Source organism: Drosophila busckii, chromosome X (genome assembly GCF_011750605.1).
Source record: "Drosophila busckii strain San Diego stock center, stock number 13000-0081.31 chromosome X, ASM1175060v1, whole genome shotgun sequence".
Taxonomy (NCBI): domain Eukaryota; kingdom Metazoa; phylum Arthropoda; class Insecta; order Diptera; family Drosophilidae; genus Drosophila; species Drosophila busckii.
Window position 1 is genome coordinate 7,619,685 of NC_046608.1, and position 17,038 is coordinate 7,636,722.

General features: G+C 39.4%; 2 protein-coding genes across 9 annotated transcripts; both read left to right on the top strand.

The window, feature by feature from the left end:
• The first annotated feature begins 134 nt into the window (after positions 1-134).
• LOC108606597 (allantoinase) lies at positions 135-3,084 on the top strand. 3 transcript variants are annotated; one of them, XM_017996845.1, is made up of 4 exons: positions 135-247; positions 431-638; positions 741-1,020; positions 2,161-3,084. In XM_017996845.1, exons 1-4 carry the CDS (start codon positions 142-144, stop codon positions 3,049-3,051), a joined length of 1,485 nt encoding a protein of 494 aa, XP_017852334.1. In that variant the 5' UTR covers positions 135-141; the 3' UTR covers positions 3,052-3,084. The 3 variants fall into 3 exon arrangements, with proteins under 3 accessions (XP_017852334.1, XP_017852336.1, XP_017852335.1); XM_017996846.1 differs by lacking the exon at positions 135-247 and having other exon boundaries at positions 559-638; positions 709-1,020; XM_017996847.1 differs by lacking the exons at positions 431-638; positions 741-1,020 and having other exon boundaries at positions 175-247.
• A 4,099-nt stretch (positions 3,085-7,183) lies between these two features.
• On the top strand, positions 7,184-16,402 carry LOC108606598 (cyclic AMP response element-binding protein B). Of its 6 annotated transcripts, none has more exons than XM_017996851.2 (6): positions 7,184-7,405; positions 12,940-13,331; positions 13,811-14,035; positions 14,153-14,321; positions 15,876-16,040; positions 16,119-16,402. In XM_017996851.2, the coding sequence occupies exons 2-6, from the start codon at positions 13,059-13,061 to the stop codon at positions 16,325-16,327; spliced, it is 1,041 nt and encodes a 346-aa protein (XP_017852340.1). In that variant the 5' UTR covers positions 7,184-7,405; positions 12,940-13,058; the 3' UTR covers positions 16,328-16,402. The 6 variants fall into 6 exon arrangements, with proteins under 6 accessions (XP_017852340.1, XP_017852338.1, XP_017852337.1 ...); XM_017996849.2 differs by lacking the exon at positions 7,184-7,405 and adding an exon at positions 7,974-8,090; XM_017996848.2 differs by lacking the exon at positions 7,184-7,405 and adding an exon at positions 12,058-12,477.
• Positions 16,403-17,038: the final 636 nt, after the last annotated feature.

The following is a 17,038-nucleotide window of genomic DNA, read 5'->3' on the forward strand; positions in this document are numbered from 1 at the left end:
GTGCTTTGCATAAGCTTTTAGCTTTAGTATGCTATATATAGCAGACATATATATATCTATATAGTGGAGAGCGTATTTATTTATATAGCTAGCAAATTATTTTTGCTCAGTGCTCAGTTCTGTGCTGACTTTTGTTGAATCATGGACTTGTTATTCCTTAGTCGGCGCATTTATTTGGGCGATGGCAGTCACGTGGAGCCGCTGCATGGTGGCATCGTTGTGGACACCGAGGGCATCATCAAACGCGGTGAGTGGGCGTCTCTCTCTCTCTCTCTCTCTCTCTCTGTTATGCTGTACGTTATAAAACTTTTGCTTATTATTGAGGGCGACGCATAAATTAGATTTTTGCAATTTGAGCTGTGCCAGCGCGTAAAAATCTAATTTGCTGTTGCAACACTGTTGAATGACTTGCAATTTTACTTTGCTGCAGTGCTGCGCAGCCCGCAGGAGCTGAACACTTACCTCTATAATACGGAATCGGAAGCTGTTTATGACTTCGGGGACTTGCTGCTCATGCCGGGCCTGATTGATGCCAACGTGCACATCAATGAGCCGGGACGCAAGGACTGGGAGGGCTTTGCAACGGCCACCAAAGCTGCTGCCGCCGGCGGCGTTACCACAATCATTGATCGACCCACGTAAGTAGGCGCCAGCCAGCAGCGCCAGCCAGTTGGCAGTTGAGCAATTTCAGCTAGCACTTTTCTATAGTCCACGTGCCACGCCTCCGCCTCGCCTCGCAGCAATGCCACGCCCACAACGGTCAGTGTGTCAGCGCTGAAGAACAAAATGGGCATAGCTCGTGGCAAAATCTATGTCGACGTTGGCTTCTGGGGCGGCCTGGTGCCGAGCAATGCCAAAGAGCTGCTCCCGCTGCTGGCAGCTGGCGTAATCGGATTGCAGTGCACGCTCTGCGGCAGCTCAGAGCCGGTGGGCGCGGAGTTTGCGGCCACCAGCGAGACGCAGCTGCGGACGGCGCTCAAAGAGCTCAGCCAAGCGGGCGAAACTGAGGCGCTGATTGCGGTGAGTCCAGCAAGTGGCAGAGCAAATGCAATAAACCAGCCCCAAACCAATCATTTGCGCTCAAATGCATTTTGTCATTAAGTTCGCAATACATACAATTTATGTATATTAAAAATGAATTTATTTACTTAACGAACACACACACACATGCGCGCGCGCGCGCGTGTAATAAGCAAACATTAAACATATTGATTTACTGTTTACAGCCTTTTGCAGTGGACAAGCTTAAGCTGTGCATGAAATCGAGTGCAGACTGTTTAACTATTAACGCTTTTAATTAAGCATTAAGTCAACACAGCTTTAATTTTGTGCTTGGCGTACAATTGTTAGACTCAACTATGCAGCATTAATATTCAAAACTGTTTCAAACCAAACCCAAAATCAGCTGCGAGCTGTACAAATTTCTAGTTATATTTATTTAATATCGTTGGATTTGAAAATAATTACAACAAATGATTTAAAAGAGTTATGAGACTGCTAAACAGATTCAACATTTATGATTGTTGCTGTTAAAATATTTAAATTAATGCAAACTATATAAATTGCTAGCATTTGGTTTGATGTGTAACACATTTAAGTTTAGCATATTTAAAAAGGCTGCAAAGATTTCTAATTTGAACTGCTTAATGTTTACTCAGCCATTTAATTTATTACTTTATCAATCAATCAATAAATTATATAAAAGGCTGTAAGTTTTTATTTACATTGCTGCCAATTTGATAAGCAATTTAACTGCCAATTGCTTTGCAGCATTTAACAGCAGCTCACAGTCAATTAACTACTTATTTCAAATGATTAATTATTAATAATAATCAATGCTGCATAGAAAAACAAAACAGTAGAATTTCTGTTTCAAACAAATGTAAGCAATGAGGGGCAGCTGAAGCTACAGCAGTTATTACTACTAATTTATTTTGATTATATGTATGTAAAATTATTCAATTGCTCGCATATTTCGCTCCCACAGTCAGAGTCACAGTCACGTTTAACTAAATCTAGTGCATTGAACTCGTCTTATGCTAAATTTATATATGACAACTACTAGTAGCTTACCTAAGTAGCAGTGTCATTTACATTCACATGCTTCATCGCTTATATAAACTATATGGCATATATATAATAACTTGTCGTCCGTTTTAGTTTCACGCTGAGCTGCCACTACCGCCGACAGCCGCTGACGACGACGACCACGATGAGGAGGCGAATCCACGTGCTTATGCAAGTTTTTTGCGCACGCGACCCGCTGCCATGGAGCTGGAGGCAGTGCGTCTCATATGTCAGTTAGCTGGCGAACAACCGCTGCGACGCTTTCACATAATTAACCTCAGCGCGGCTCAATGCCTGCCACTGCTCACGGACTGTCAACGTCAAACGGGCGCACAACTGACAGCGGACACTTGCCCCCACTATCTGGCGCTGAGTGCGGAGCAGGTGCCTGACTGCGGCACCGAGTGGAAGACCTGGCCCCCCATACGCGAGGCGGCCAATCAGCAGCCGTTGTGGCAGGCGCTGCTGGAGCAGCAGGCGTCGCCACTGCAGCTCATCGCCAGCGATCATTCGGCGGCGACGCCAGGCGCACGTTGTCTAATCTACGGCAGTGGGCGTGGCAACTTTCTGAAAGCCTGGCCGGGCATTAGTTCGCTGCAGCTGAGTCTGCCTGTTGTGTGGACACGTGGCCAGCAGCTGGCGACGCCTCTGAGCCTGCCGGACGTGCATCGTCTCATGTGCTGGCAGCCGGCGCAGCTTTGCGGCATTTCGCACTTCAAGGGACGCATAGCCGAGGGCTACGATGCAGACTTCTGCATCTGGAGTCCCGAGGAGCAGTTCAATGTATGCGCCGACTCGCTGCACGCGGCCAACAAGTCGGCCACGCCCTATGCGGGGCAGCGGCTGAGCGGCGTGGTGCATGCCACAGTGGTGCGTGGCCTGCATGTCTATCAGCAGTTCGAGGGCTTTGGCCAGCCGCTGGGCAAGCTGCTGCTGCGCAAGAGCAGCCACAAGTTGGTCAAGAAACAGAAGTTTATTAATTGAAAGAAATACACTGAAAAAAAGCACAAACAAATATTTGGTGTATTGAAAAAATGTTTTTTAAATATAATTAAAGATTTTCAAAGTCAAATAAGCATGCATTGATTATTAATTAAAGTAAATATGCAAATAACAATGCATAAAATATTAAATACATTTTTGAATATTACTTGCTGTAGCATTGAGTCAATATATATATAAATAATATATATAAGCTATGAAAAAGTATTTTATATATTGCTGCTACTGTATTTACGTTTGATAAATATTTTTAAAATATGAAAGCAGTTGTATAAAATATTTTATAAAAGTTCTGTTAACTAATGCTAACTATTTTGGTTAGTAAGTGTTTAATAGAAAACAAATAATTAACATATAAAGTATAACACAAAAATGTTGCTCCTACGCTATTTTGCAAATGTGCATTGTGTGCTTAACTAATTGTAACCACTGCAGTTACCAACTTGATCATGTGTGTGTAAAAACGCTCTAAGCATTGCTTCAATACCTTTTCTTGCTATCTGTGTGTGTGTGTGTGTGTGTGTGTGTGTGTGTGATGTGCGTGTTTGTGCATAACAACGTGCTGTCAACGCAATCAAGACGAAACTAGCAACCAGCCTCAGTCTACTCAGCAGCAGCAGCAGGAGCAGCTCATGCCTTAGCTGCTGCCACCTACCCATGGCATGCTCGACTGGCATCCTTATGAGATGTGCAACAAGTTGTTGCCTGGCAACGTAAGCCAAATACACACACACGCACACATACATAGTTAGATTGGTAGGTAGAGATATTGCTGGCAACATGCATATGACAGCTTTAAGTTTGCTTGCCAGGCGTCAACTCAATTTTTTGCACCGAGACATGTTTACCTAAGCATGTTACCAGTTAGAGCGAGATGCAAGCAGTCAGCCTCACTCGCTCTAACTGTGTGTGTGTCCCTCTATGTCTGTGTGTGTGTGTGTGTAATATGAAAATCACAAATGAATTCATGCGAAAGCTTTTGCGCTTTAGAATTTTTCTTCAGCTTTTTAGGCAGCTCTCATTATTATTAACAATCAATGAGCTATGTTTTATATTAAAAAAAAAATGTGTGTACTTTTTTCAAATATTTATAATTTAATTAAATTACAAGCCTTGTTTAACTTTGGTGCTTATTACAATTTAATTGCAATCAAATTGCATTTTTACATTTTATCAAATGTTTATTCAATGTAAGCTACGCAAATTTAACTACAGCAGCACAAAAAAGCAGCTTATTTATTAATATTATACCGCAAAATAATTGACTGTGTTCAATTGACTTTGATTAAATTGTCATGGCATTTAAAAAAAAAAAAACATAATACATGTATTAATTATTTGCTGTGGCAATCGATAAGCTGACAATAAATATTAAATACAAAGTTAACATTAATTAATTGCAAATGAACGCCTGTCAATTGCAACATATGCATGTGTGTCTCTGTGTGTGTGTGTGTGTGTGTCCTTGTGTGTGTTTTTTAGACTTTTAAACGAAAGTTTGCTGCTGCAAAATTCAATACATTTTTAATTGCATGGGAAGCGGCCCACACAGGCATAAACTTTTGGCACCTCTGACAGGCCATGGCCACTGCCCATACATATTAAGTGAGTGTTCGTTCGTTCGCTCGTTCGTTGGGCTGCACTAGTTTCCTAGTATTTGAGCTAACGCCCACAACTGGGCCTGGGCTTGGACTTGGGCTTGGGCTTAAGCTTGTGTGTGGGCGTTTGTTTTATTTTCATTCTGTGAGGTTTAGCTGACTTTTTTATTTGCGCTCTATATATTTTATTTTATTTATTTGTATTTATTTAGCTATGCTGCTGTGTCTCCTGTGTGCTTAGTGACCACACTTTAGACTCTATCTATAGCTGTATCTATAACTGAACGTGTCGAGTCGACTGTCGTCTTGTCTGTTGGTCATAGCTATAAACGCATTAAGTAGAGCGCTTAACGCGCCCCTGCGCATTTCCTATTAAATAAATGCCAGCAGCAGCAGCAGCCGCTCACTTTCAAATCACATTACAAGCGCTTCACAGCCCATGTGGAGCAGCTCAGAGTCAACTACAGATTTGGGCTTCAATTTTGTGCGGCAAGCGACAGAGACAGGGCGAGAGAGCGAAAGAGAGAGAGAACGAATGGCTAACCTAAATGACGTTCACCTTTCCTTTTGTTGCTGTTGCTGCTGTCAGTTGCACGAACGTTGGTAACTGTGTAGCGTCAGCACATGGCGTATGCGTAATTTATGCAACGTTTATGAAGCACACACAGAGCCACGAAAATGTTCAATGTGACTTTGTCAACTGAAGCGTAGCTGTATTTTATCGCTGTGTGTGTGTGTGTGTGTGTGTGTGTATCTGCTGCTGACAGTGGATAACTGTGATTGTTACATTACGCATACGCCGCGTATACGCTAAACAAATTGAAAAGTTAGCTGGCAACACACTAACGCCTCGAGCGCGCAACATTTTCATGTTTTTTCGCTTGCCACACAGAGCTCATTGACCAAATTGGTTAAAATGCGGCGGTTTACGGCTGCGGCTTTAATAATATGATGTGTAGCTTGGCTGTCTGTCTGCAGCGCAGAGCTTTGCTGTAAGCCACAGCACAGCGACAAAGGTAGACAAACAAATTGTTTATATGAATTTGGGTATTTGTCAAGTCAAAGTGAGTAATGGCATTAAATTCAAATGAATGTAGATAAAAGCAACAGCCCAAAAGTATGCCAAGTTTTATTTTAAAGACAATTTTGCATATTGAATTCGATTGCTCACATATATAAGTTATTAAACGCTAGACTACAATTATTTTCTTTTTCTGCTTTCTAGACAGCTGGAGTTGCTCACACGCATGTGCTCGATGAGTTTATATAAAAAGTTTGTATAGTCGACGGCGTCGTCAGGTCTCTCTGCTGCGACTTATGTTAGGCACGATCGACAGCCACATGCCAAGCAATTTAAATACATAACAACAATGCGATAAGACTACATTAAGCGCAAGACGTCGTCGTCAGCTGTTTCAGCATATATATATATATATATATGCATATATGTATATATAAAGTAAATGCTTGAATAAGTATTTTTGACATTTTCGTTAGTTATTTTAAAAATATTTTGACCATGTATTAACGCTGCTGCTTAGGCATGAGTAAGCCAAACCAAGAGAGAGAGCGTGAGCGCGCGCCAGAGAGAAAGCAAAAATAAAAAGGTGAACATGAGTAAGAACGCCGGCGTTCGACGTCAGCGTCAAGCGCCGTGACTTTGACGTGGCGAGTTTAACGTTTTAACGCTAACGCTCATGTTATGCTATTTTATGTCCACACAAGCAAGCAAAACAAACAAACAAACCTAGCATACATATATATTATATATAGAGTGCATAGAATTGTGTGCAGGCTTTGTTCTATTGTCGCTATGACCGGTGCACTTCATAGAAAGGAAGACAATGCTGCCATAGCTGAGAACAGTACAAGAAAATGCGCCAATTACGAAACAAGCAAAGAACTACAAACATATAAACGCAAATACATCGCATACAAACGTATACGCATTGCTATAACTAAAGCTCAACTATTAGCGATGAGTGCGTGAATAGGCAAATAGCAAACTCCAAATTATCAAACTCAGCTATGGAGCAACTTTGCTGCAGTCTGACGACTATTCAGACAAGTTCTGCTGCTGTAAATTCTATCGCTTATAAAAAAAATTTGCATAAACTATACACAAGCAACAGCATTAACAAGCAAGTCTAAATTTTTTTATTAATATTGATTTTTTTAACTTTAAATATTTCTCTAATTATGCGCTTTATCTTACAGTCGCTCAACATCAAACTCACGAGCACGTTCACGCGCTCATCGCTAATTTGTATTGCTGGCTGGCCGCTGCTGCTGCTGGTGACGTGTGCGCGGCAGCGGCTTCGTCGACGTCGACGTATAATCTACATGAAAACACATTTACAATTGTATACACATATGGATTTGTATGCGTGCGCGTGTGTGTGTGTGTGTGTGTGTATGTGTATAAAGTCGTAGTCGTTGTATATCGCGTCGTGGCCGCTTAGTCAGTCATCGGCGTCAGTATTGCTTTTTAGTTTGACTACGTAAAGCGGCGTCAGAGGCAGCGAGCAGCGGCCCCCAAAAAAAAAAAAGCAAAAAATAATAAAAATATATAAATAATAAAAAAGCAAACGAAAGCAAAGCAGCAACAATAGTCCCACAGTTAGTTGTCGGTCGCGTCGTCGTCGCGTCATCGAGTGCCGGCAGCAAAGAGCAACAGCAACAGCAACAACAACAGCAGCAGCAGCAGCAGCAGCAACAACAACAACAAAGAAATAAAGGTGACGAGTGCGGCCCATTAATGAATAAGAAGCAGCAGACGTGTATAAAATTTGAGCGCCAAAAAATTTATAACAGTATAGCCAACAACAATAACAATTACCAAAGCACTTGTTGTGTGCATGTGTGTGTGTGTGTGTGTTATGTTTATTTTGTGTTTAGTGTGTTTTACAATTATATGTAAAAAATCAAACAAGTAATAATTATACATGTGACTAAGAGAACGCAAAGAAGCGCGAGATTGAGAGCGAGTCCAAGTGTTTACAATAACAAAAACAACAAATGCTGCCACAACACTTTACATATATGTACACACTCACACACACACACACACACACTTGCATACACATTCGTATTTATAATGTATTGTAATCAAATACAAATCGGCAAAACAACAAACATCTTGACGTAATCACAAGGAAAACGTTAAAAAAGCGACAGCGCACAAATAACAAAAACAACAACAAACGCTTGTTTGTTTTCTTTACGCTCTTTATTTGATTTTTTACATATTTTTTTTGTTGCCTTTTTTCTTTTGTTATTGTAGTTTGTACATTTGTTTTGTTGTTAAATCTTTCATGCAAAAAAAAATTCACAATTTTTAAACGTTACGCAAAAAATACGTATACTTAATATATTTTTGTTGCTAAACAAAAAAAGCAGCAGTCGCAGCAACATTAACAGCGGGTAAGTCTAGATAATAAAGGGGCGTGTTTGGTGGGTTGTGGGTGGTGGGTGGTGGTTGAGGGCACGTGGAGAGTCGCAGCGATTGTTATCACAAATTATTTGATCCACTTGATTGCAAGCACTATAAAATACGAAGCACAGTAGTCAATGGCTAAAGAGCACACTTAAGTACTTAATGCCGATAAATTTATAATAAAATGTAAGCTGAGCTTACAAATCAAAAAGTTATGAAAGGCGTTTGCCAAAAGCTAAAATTAAATGCCACACCATTTACATAAAGGTGTGCGTATTTTATATATAGCTGCATATATATGTATATATGACACAACAGCAAACTATTAGTCATGCTTTAAGCAGGGTGATTCGTCAAGTCAAACGTGCAATTCGTTTTGCTACACCTTATCGTAATTACTTATCGTTAATGATAGTGCGAAAAGAAATCGCAGCATCGGCAACTAAAGCTGTGAATTGAATCAGTTTACACATTTTTGATTTAAGTGCAATGCAGCAATTGTTAGGGCGTTAGTTTTAAGCTGATAACAAGCCCCCCTTACGAGCGAGAAAGAGAAAGAAAGAAAGAAAGAGAGAGAGAGAGAGAGCTGATGAGCACTGTTTACTTGCATGTATGCTTGTTTATTTTTATTTCAATTGATGCCAAGCGTTTGTATTATCAAATTATTTCAAAGCTGATTATCGCTAATCCTAAACACAAAGCAGCAACATCAAATGGTGCGAACTTCGCCCGCGACACCTGTCGCTTGCAGCTGATACTCCCACTCTCTTCTTCTTTTCGTTTTGCATTCACACAGACACACACGCGCGCAAAGCAAAGCAGCATTTACTCTCACTCACACATCTCTTTGGTTTGACAAGTATTAACTGTGTATTCGCAATTGTTTCATTTGCTTTGCTTTGTTTTTATTTAAGTTGTTGTTGTTGTTATTGTTGTTATTGTTGTTGCGTATTCATTTAGCTCTAATTAATACGAACAAAAACTCACACATACATTCACACACACTCACACACAGCGTGAGCGTGAAATTGCATTGCAATGTGTGTGGGAAGGGTTAAAAATAAATAATGCTGACGTCACACTTAGCGCACAAACCGCTGCGAGAGAAGAAGAAGAAGCAGCACCAACAGCAGCAACAGCAACAGCAAACCAAAAGCAACAGCAACAGCAACACAACAAAATGCGACTTGATTGGAATTGATTAAAGTGCAACAAGACAAATGTTGTTGTGTCTCTTGTTGCGCGGCACTGACGCTGACGCTGCTCTGCCTGCTAATTTCATATAGAGTGCCATCCATCCATCCATCCATACAAACAATACAACAATAATAAGAGTGCGCGCGTGTTTTTTCGTATTTTTACAATTTTTTTTATTTTTGGAATCGCATTACCAACCAATAAGCCTCTTGATGAGTTGTCAATTGTCTTAATAACATTGCCAGATTTTTATTTATAAACTGATATGCGTAAACAGATACAGATACATATATTATTGCATAAAGTATATAAGTGTGTCATCTGTGTACATATTTATACATGGGCGTATGAACAGGAAGTAATTTAAGGGGATAGGCAGCTCATTAATTAATATAGGGAAAGATATACAGAACAGAATGAATATTGTAGAGATCAAAATGAGCTACATAAGTTTTATGAATTATTATAGCAATAAAAATTGTATATATATTTGCTAAAATTCATCATTTTTCAACAAGCTTTAAGGCAGGGCAACCTGCTGTTCGAAATTCTATTTAGATAACAATTGGGAACTGCGAAAACGGAATATAATATCTTATTTTAAACTTTAAATTATAAGGCACTACTTAATTAGATAAATCATCTATAAACATTATAATTACGATCTTAATGATTAATACCAATATGCGTATGCGTAATAAATCGAAATCTCTACTATAGTGTACATATGTTGTATATTTTCATCTAATATTTATATATGCACTCTATGTTACACACATTCATATATGTGCCCTTCTTTTTGTTACTAAAATTTGAATGCACCCCCTGTGCATACTTCTCTACGCCCATGTGAACATTCATACGCACTGTCGGCTTTGCGACTTTTGTCTCGTCATTTCTCTAAGCTGCCGCGCTCGCCTTTTACTTTATTTTATTTTTTTTAGTGTCAGTTACCTCTTCGAATGAATACCACAAGTATTTTGAAGTTTTGCTTACGCTGTACGAAACAACGGAATGCAAAAAAAAAAAAATATGCATATAAATATTTCAAAGTCAAAACAAAAACTGTTCTCTAGGTTAACAAAGTTTCATATATGATCAAGACTAGTGCTAAACGCGTGACTAAATTATGGCATATGAGCTCATTTTATTAAAAATTTCATATTTATTAAGTGACTTATCTACTAAATGCACAACAGACACCAGTTTAAGTATAACTAGTACAATAAATCTTGGAAATATTCAACTTCAAAGCGTAGCCCACTGTGCCAAGCTCTACCTTGATTTGCGCTATTTGTCACACTCTTTTCTCTTCTCTGCCTCGCTCAAGCTGTGAATCAGCACGTCATACTCCATGTTCAATTCTCTACCGCTTCTCACTCTCTCTCTCTCTCTCTCTCTCTCTCTCTGTCTCTCTCTTTATTCTCCCTCATTGTGCAGCCGTTAAGTGCACTGTCATTTTTATTGGAGCCGTCACTGTGCTTAATGTTTTATGCTGTCTGCAATAATTTGCACTGCGCGACATTATCTACAGCAACAAACAATTTTAATAGCAGCAACAGCACCAGCAACAACAACAACAACAACACACATACCCAGTTTTTAATCAGCTGCGAAGCAAAACAAAAAGAAAAATTTAAATTGCAAGCGTTTCCTTGAGAGCGCGACTTGACAATATGGCCTGCAAGTGAAGGACAGCAGCAACAACAACCAACAACAATAGAATAGAATTATTTTTTTTTTTATAATTTTTTACACCTTTTTATATTTTTGCATTTTCGCATTTTAATTGTCATTTATTGACGTTGCTTGTGTGTTATGCACATACAATTTAAGCTTAAAGGCCAAACGTCGTTAACAGGTTAAGATCAGCGCAAAAAAAGTATTCAAACAAACTTAAACTATTCAGTGACGTCATATTCAATTTGTTGCTCCAAAGCCAGCCAATCCCAATTGCCGTTGCCACTTCTATGCTCTTTGTCTGCCCCTATCATTTTCCATTTGCCGCCGGTGCCCCTCACATTACATGCTGATGACGACAGCAGAGATATCACTCACTTGCTCAGGCAGAAATTAAGTGGAACTCCATCTTCCACAGACAGTGCGGCATTTTATGTTGAACAACGAGGGGGAGGGAGCAACTAAAGTGCTACTTGCCAGTCGTTTGTTATGTTTTCAAAAATTGACAAGAGTATCGACATTTTCGTTTTTGCCATTAATGCTGCTTAATATAATTACTAAATATAAGCAAAGCATTAAATTAATTGCAATAATTTGTCATCATAAGAAATATCATTAACACTTGCTCTAGTCGTTACATACTTTTGAAAATTCAAATGAAGCGCCCCACTGGTGAAGTACAACCCTTAGTATTTTTATAGCGCGCTGGTTACACTGTCACCCTTAGTATATTTTTAGAGCGCTGGCCACACCCACGCTCATGCTCAGTTAGCAGCTTGCATCTCGCTTGCACCTGTGCAATGTCTATTGCTGCTCTCGTCGCACGAACTCGAACATCGGACCTTTCGCTCGCCCACATGTGTTTCTGCACTGCTCGCACGAAGTTTATAAATTTTGCGCAAAAAGGGCCAAAGAATTCTGATCAATAAAGTTCGACTAAAAACTAAATGTGCGCTGATAAAACGCGTGTGCCACCAAAACGACAATAATAGTTTGTATCTTGCCCATGGGCAGTAAAGAACGTAAAGCAGCCGCGACGATAACGTTCCGAAATATAAAAATTTTTTTTGTGTGCTGAGCGCGCGAGGGCTGCCAACTGTATGGAAACTGTATTGCTATTTACCGCCTGACTCTGCAGCATTAGTTATCATTTGTGCTTAAAAATTAGAGCAATAAATTGCAATGTGCTAGCAGCGAAGCGCTGCGTTGTCTTAAGGGCCGCTAATAGAAACGCGCTGCATTTAGTTTAGCGTGTGTGCTAGTGTGTGTGTGTGCGTGTGTGTAGCGTGCGTACAGTTGAATTTTTCAACAAGTTGCCAGCACAGCGCGCAGCGCACTCAAACAAAGTTAACAACACGCACACATATTCATACATACATACATAAACAAGAGCGCGGGCAGAGAGAAGAGGCAGAACAACAACAACAATAATAAAAAATAAAAAACAACAACAAGAACACGGGGAGCAGGCAACGTTTTTAGTGATGTCATCAGAAAGTAAGTTTTGGATTTTTATTTTGTATGTGTGTGTGTGTATGTTATTTTTTTTTTTTTGTATGTTTGCCTATAATACAACGTCGTCATGACGTCATTTCATAAAAATACACACAACAGTTGAGCGACGGTATGGATGTTGCTGTTGTTAACATTGTTGTTGTTGCTGCGTCGTTGTCATCGTCATTTTTTTTTTTTTTTTGAAGCAAGCTAACAAAACAAACCAAACAACAGTTGAGAAGGTAGAGGCACCAACAGCAGCAGGAACAGCATCAGTTACACTGCCAGCTAGCGGGTGTGTGTGTGTTGTGTGTGCATTTGTTGCTGCCACTAACAATTATGTATTAATTATCAATCCCCAATTACCAATTAAGCAATATTGTAACACAAAACCCAATTTCTCCCGCTATCTATCTCGATTCTCGTTTAACCCGCGCACTCGCTTTCCATTTCATATTTTTGCAGTCAGTGTCCAGACGCAGGCAACTTAACTTCAAACTGGCCAAACTGAAAAGGAAACGGAAAAAGACGCCAAACTGAAGAGCCTGTCGGAGAGCGTAACGGTGCTGCTGAAAATCGCTAAAATGGACAACAGCATCGTCGAGGAGAATGGTAATTCGGCATCCAGCGGCAATGTGAACGATGTTGATGTCTCCGCAGCCGTTGCCGCGGCGGCTGCAGCGGCGGCAGCAACAGGCGCCCAACAGCAGCAACAACAACAACAGCAACAACAGTCACAGAACCAACAAAGTACAACGGCAACAAACAATGCCAGCGGAACAGCCTCAGTGCTAACCACAACCGCCAATTGCAATATACAATATCCGATGCAGTCGCTAGCGCAGCACGGCCTGCAGGTAAAGTAACGGAAATTGGAATCCTTAAATAGCACAAAGTAATGAAAGTGATTTTGATTCCAATCTAAATTAGAGACAATGTTATCAAATGTTATATTCAAATTAATTCAAATGTGAAACTAAAACACGAAACTCTTCCAAAAATATCTTAACTGATTATCACTTATCATAAAAATTAGCTTAGTTCAAATCAAACAATTTTAATTTGCAATCAATTTAAATCCAAAATTTAATCAAGCTTAGTACATATATGAAACATTCGAATATTAGAATGATTTTCATTCGAGCTGATCACCACTTAATATAAAATAACTTGGCTCAAGGCAAGAATAATGTACGTTCTACTTAAATCTAAAATCAAAACAAACATCTAAGCTTTAGTAAGTTTAGTTTTGTATTCAAAATTGAATCTGAAACTTGACTTGATGATATTTTAACTCTTTATGAGCATTAACTAATATCGAATCTCCAATTTTCAGGTACAATCCGTGATACAGGCGGCGAATCATTCAGGTGTTATACAAACTGCCGCTGGAACACAACAACAACAACAACAACAGCAGCAGCAGCAGCAACAACAGCAGGCGCTGGCCGCCGCAGCGGCAATGCACAAGGGCGGAGGTGGAGTGGTCTATGTAACGAAGCCGGCGAATACAACAGTTATACACACGACTACCAGCAATGCAGTCCAAGTGCGTAACAAAGTGCGTAGTAACTACTAATCGCATATGTCAATGAAACAAAAACACACGCAAACTACTAATATATCTATTTGTTAATTTGAATTGTTGTGCTAACTTGGCTTTTGTCTTTTCGCTTAGATCCCTCCAAATTTTCAATGTAAGATCAAACCTGAGCCGAATACACAGCATCCGGAGGATAGCGACGAAAGCTTGTCGGATGACGATTCACAGCATCATCGCAGTAATCTAACGCGTAGGCCATCGTACAATAAGATCTTTACTGAAATCAGTGGACCTGACATAAGCGGTAATTTACATTTTGGCAATTACAAATCTTTTAATCTTAGACACCATAAACTGCCTAGCCCTCTACCCCGCGCGCTCTCTTGCTCACGTTATCTGTTCTCTATCTTTCAACTGTCTTTCTCTCTATCAATCAACATATCAACATATGTACTATAAAAAAAAAACACTCAATGTTCTCTTAGCTCTACCATTGAAGAAAATGTTTTGTAATCAATTTGTATATTGAAATTTGCTATATCAGAATATGCTGCTGAGTAAACTTTTAATCGTAATCTTTAAATTTGTATTTTATAGAACAAATATTTTATACTACAAATCTTAAAATATTTTAAAATCAGAGTTCCATATGAGAAAATGCTTAAAAGCATAAATTGCTTATATAATATTGTTAGATTTGAAATTTGCTATGTCAAATCAATATTTGTTTTCAAACCTCAAATGAAAATATGTTAAATAGCTCGCATAGCTATATAATTCTTGCATACTATGTTTTTGGTAGAGCTTAGAAGCGGCGGCCCCCTCTCTAATTATACTCAATATTTTCTCTTACAACCACCCACACACCCCCCCACGCATAAACTCCATTAGCATTCATTACAAGCTTTCATTTTGTGTCTTGCACTCTCGACATTTCCCCTGAAGCAGTTAAAATTGTAATTGAAAACTCTGCCTCTAATGTTAAGCGTAACTAACTAAACAATATTCTACATCATTGCATCAGAGCCATTTATAAAAAAAAAAAACCAAAAAGATATTTTATACATTGTTTATAGAACAGCTGTGAACAAAAGGCGTCCTTGTCGCTCATAGCGCTCACTCGCTCTGGCTCATGCGCACAAAGTCATTTTTACACATCAAATCAAAATACATTTTAGCCTGTTGTAGTTGTTGTTTCGATGTTCCTACCTGTTGTTGTTGTTGCTGTTGCTGTTGCTGTTGCTGAGATTGTTGCTTGATGAAATTGAGATGCAATTAATGAAGCTTAATGTAATTTAATATGAATTTTGCTGGCACCTGTAGTTAACATTAAAACAAACTAAATAACTCAAGTGTGTGTGTGTCAAAAACAATTAGTTTGTTATTTCTTTGGGCTAAGTAGCTGCTTTCCACACACACATGCACACACCTAACTGTACATAACAAATTGGCTAATCTGCCACGCCTACATAACGCCCATATCAAGCATATTTCATCGCTCTCATGCATTCACAACTTTCACACACACACTCACACACATTAAATTCTGAAATATTTGGAAATTTCGAAAATATGTTTTCTTATAATTTTTATTGTTGTTTTTTTTTTTCGTTTTTCTTTTTGACTGCCCAAAATAAAATATACCATAAATGTTGCAACAATTACTCAACAACAACAACAACATCATGAACCAACCAAACAACAACAACAACTGCCCTAAAAAATATAAAATACAAACAACTCCCTAATAATATAATATATATAATTTAAAAACAATATGTGTATGCATATGAATATATATCAATCGATCGATTGCTCTGCTCCTGACTCTGACTTTCGACTCCGATGTGGGCTGCAGCGGGCGCAGCGCTGCAAATGTCCGACGGCGGCGTGCCTTGTTCACAGCTGAGCAGCGGGGCGGGGGCGGGTGGTGGCGGCATCGGCAATTCAACCAGCAGTCCACTGCTACACATGACGCCAGATACGGCCTACTATTTATCCAATCGGATACCCTTCAATACCAGTAAACAGCAAATCTATTGAAACCACAAGCAAACAGATTCACTAATTGCTGCATTATTCATTTCTCATCCGATAACAGATAACAGCGGCATTGCGGAGGATCAGACGCGTAAGCGTGAGATACGATTGCAGAAGAATCGCGAGGCGGCGCGCGAGTGTCGGCGCAAAAAGAAGGAGTACATCAAGTGCCTAGAGAATCGTGTGGCGGTGCTAGAAAACCAAAACAAAGCGCTCATCGAGGAGCTGAAGTCACTCAAGGAGCTCTACTGCCAAACCAAGAACGAATGAAGCCAGCGGCAGCGACAGCAGACACGCTTGGCATTGGCGGCGACGGCGGCGACAGCAGCAGCAGCAGCAGCAGCACCGGCGGCGGCAGCAGCAGCAGCATAAGCAACAGTTGCAGCAGCAACGTCAGCGACAGCAGCAGCAGCGACGGGCGGCGGCGGCGGCAGCAGCAGCAGCTTCAAGTCGAACGAACAGAATAAACTTTTGGACATGTACTTGACTTTGGACGGGGTAGACGGCAGCCAGCCTCATATCATGGTTTAATATACATACGTATAAACTCGTTATATGTAGCAACAATTCAAAGTGTAATATAATTTTATTGATTTTTATGTTGTTGTTGTTGTTGCCATTACCCACACACGTAGACAGACACACATACACACATGCATACAGACACAATGTAATTATGTTTATAATTTATATGTGTAATATTATTTTTACAAAACAAATTTATGTTTATACGCTTTAGTTTTATTTTATTAATTTAATTAAATGCTTTAACAGTAATTGCTGCTGTTATTTAATTCTTACTGTAATTAATTTTATTATTATTATATTTTGAGTTTATGTTTATCATATTTACACATTTTTTTTTGACTACATATACGCTCTTTTGTTTATATATACATATATTGTATATATATATGTACTTTAAGCCTACAAATTGGAATTTAGCGCATTGTTGCTAAGCTTAACTAAATTTAAATTGTG

Coding starts and splice junctions, on each gene's coding strand:
- LOC108606597 (XM_017996845.1), top strand. CDS start 142: ATGGACTTGTTATTCCTTAGTCGGCGCATTTATTTGGGCGATGGCAGT. Junction 248..430: donor CGAGGGCATCATCAAACGCG/GTGAGTGGGCGT, acceptor ACTTTGCTGCAG/TGCTGCGCAGCCCGCAGGAG. Junction 1,021..2,160: donor AAACTGAGGCGCTGATTGCG/GTGAGTCCAGCA, acceptor CGTCCGTTTTAG/TTTCACGCTGAGCTGCCACT.
- LOC108606598 (XM_017996851.2), top strand. CDS start 13,059: ATGGACAACAGCATCGTCGAGGAGAATGGTAATTCGGCATCCAGCGGC. Junction 13,332..13,810: donor TAGCGCAGCACGGCCTGCAG/GTAAAGTAACGG, acceptor TCCAATTTTCAG/GTACAATCCGTGATACAGGC. Junction 14,036..14,152: donor CAGTCCAAGTGCGTAACAAA/GTGCGTAGTAAC, acceptor CTTTTCGCTTAG/ATCCCTCCAAATTTTCAATG.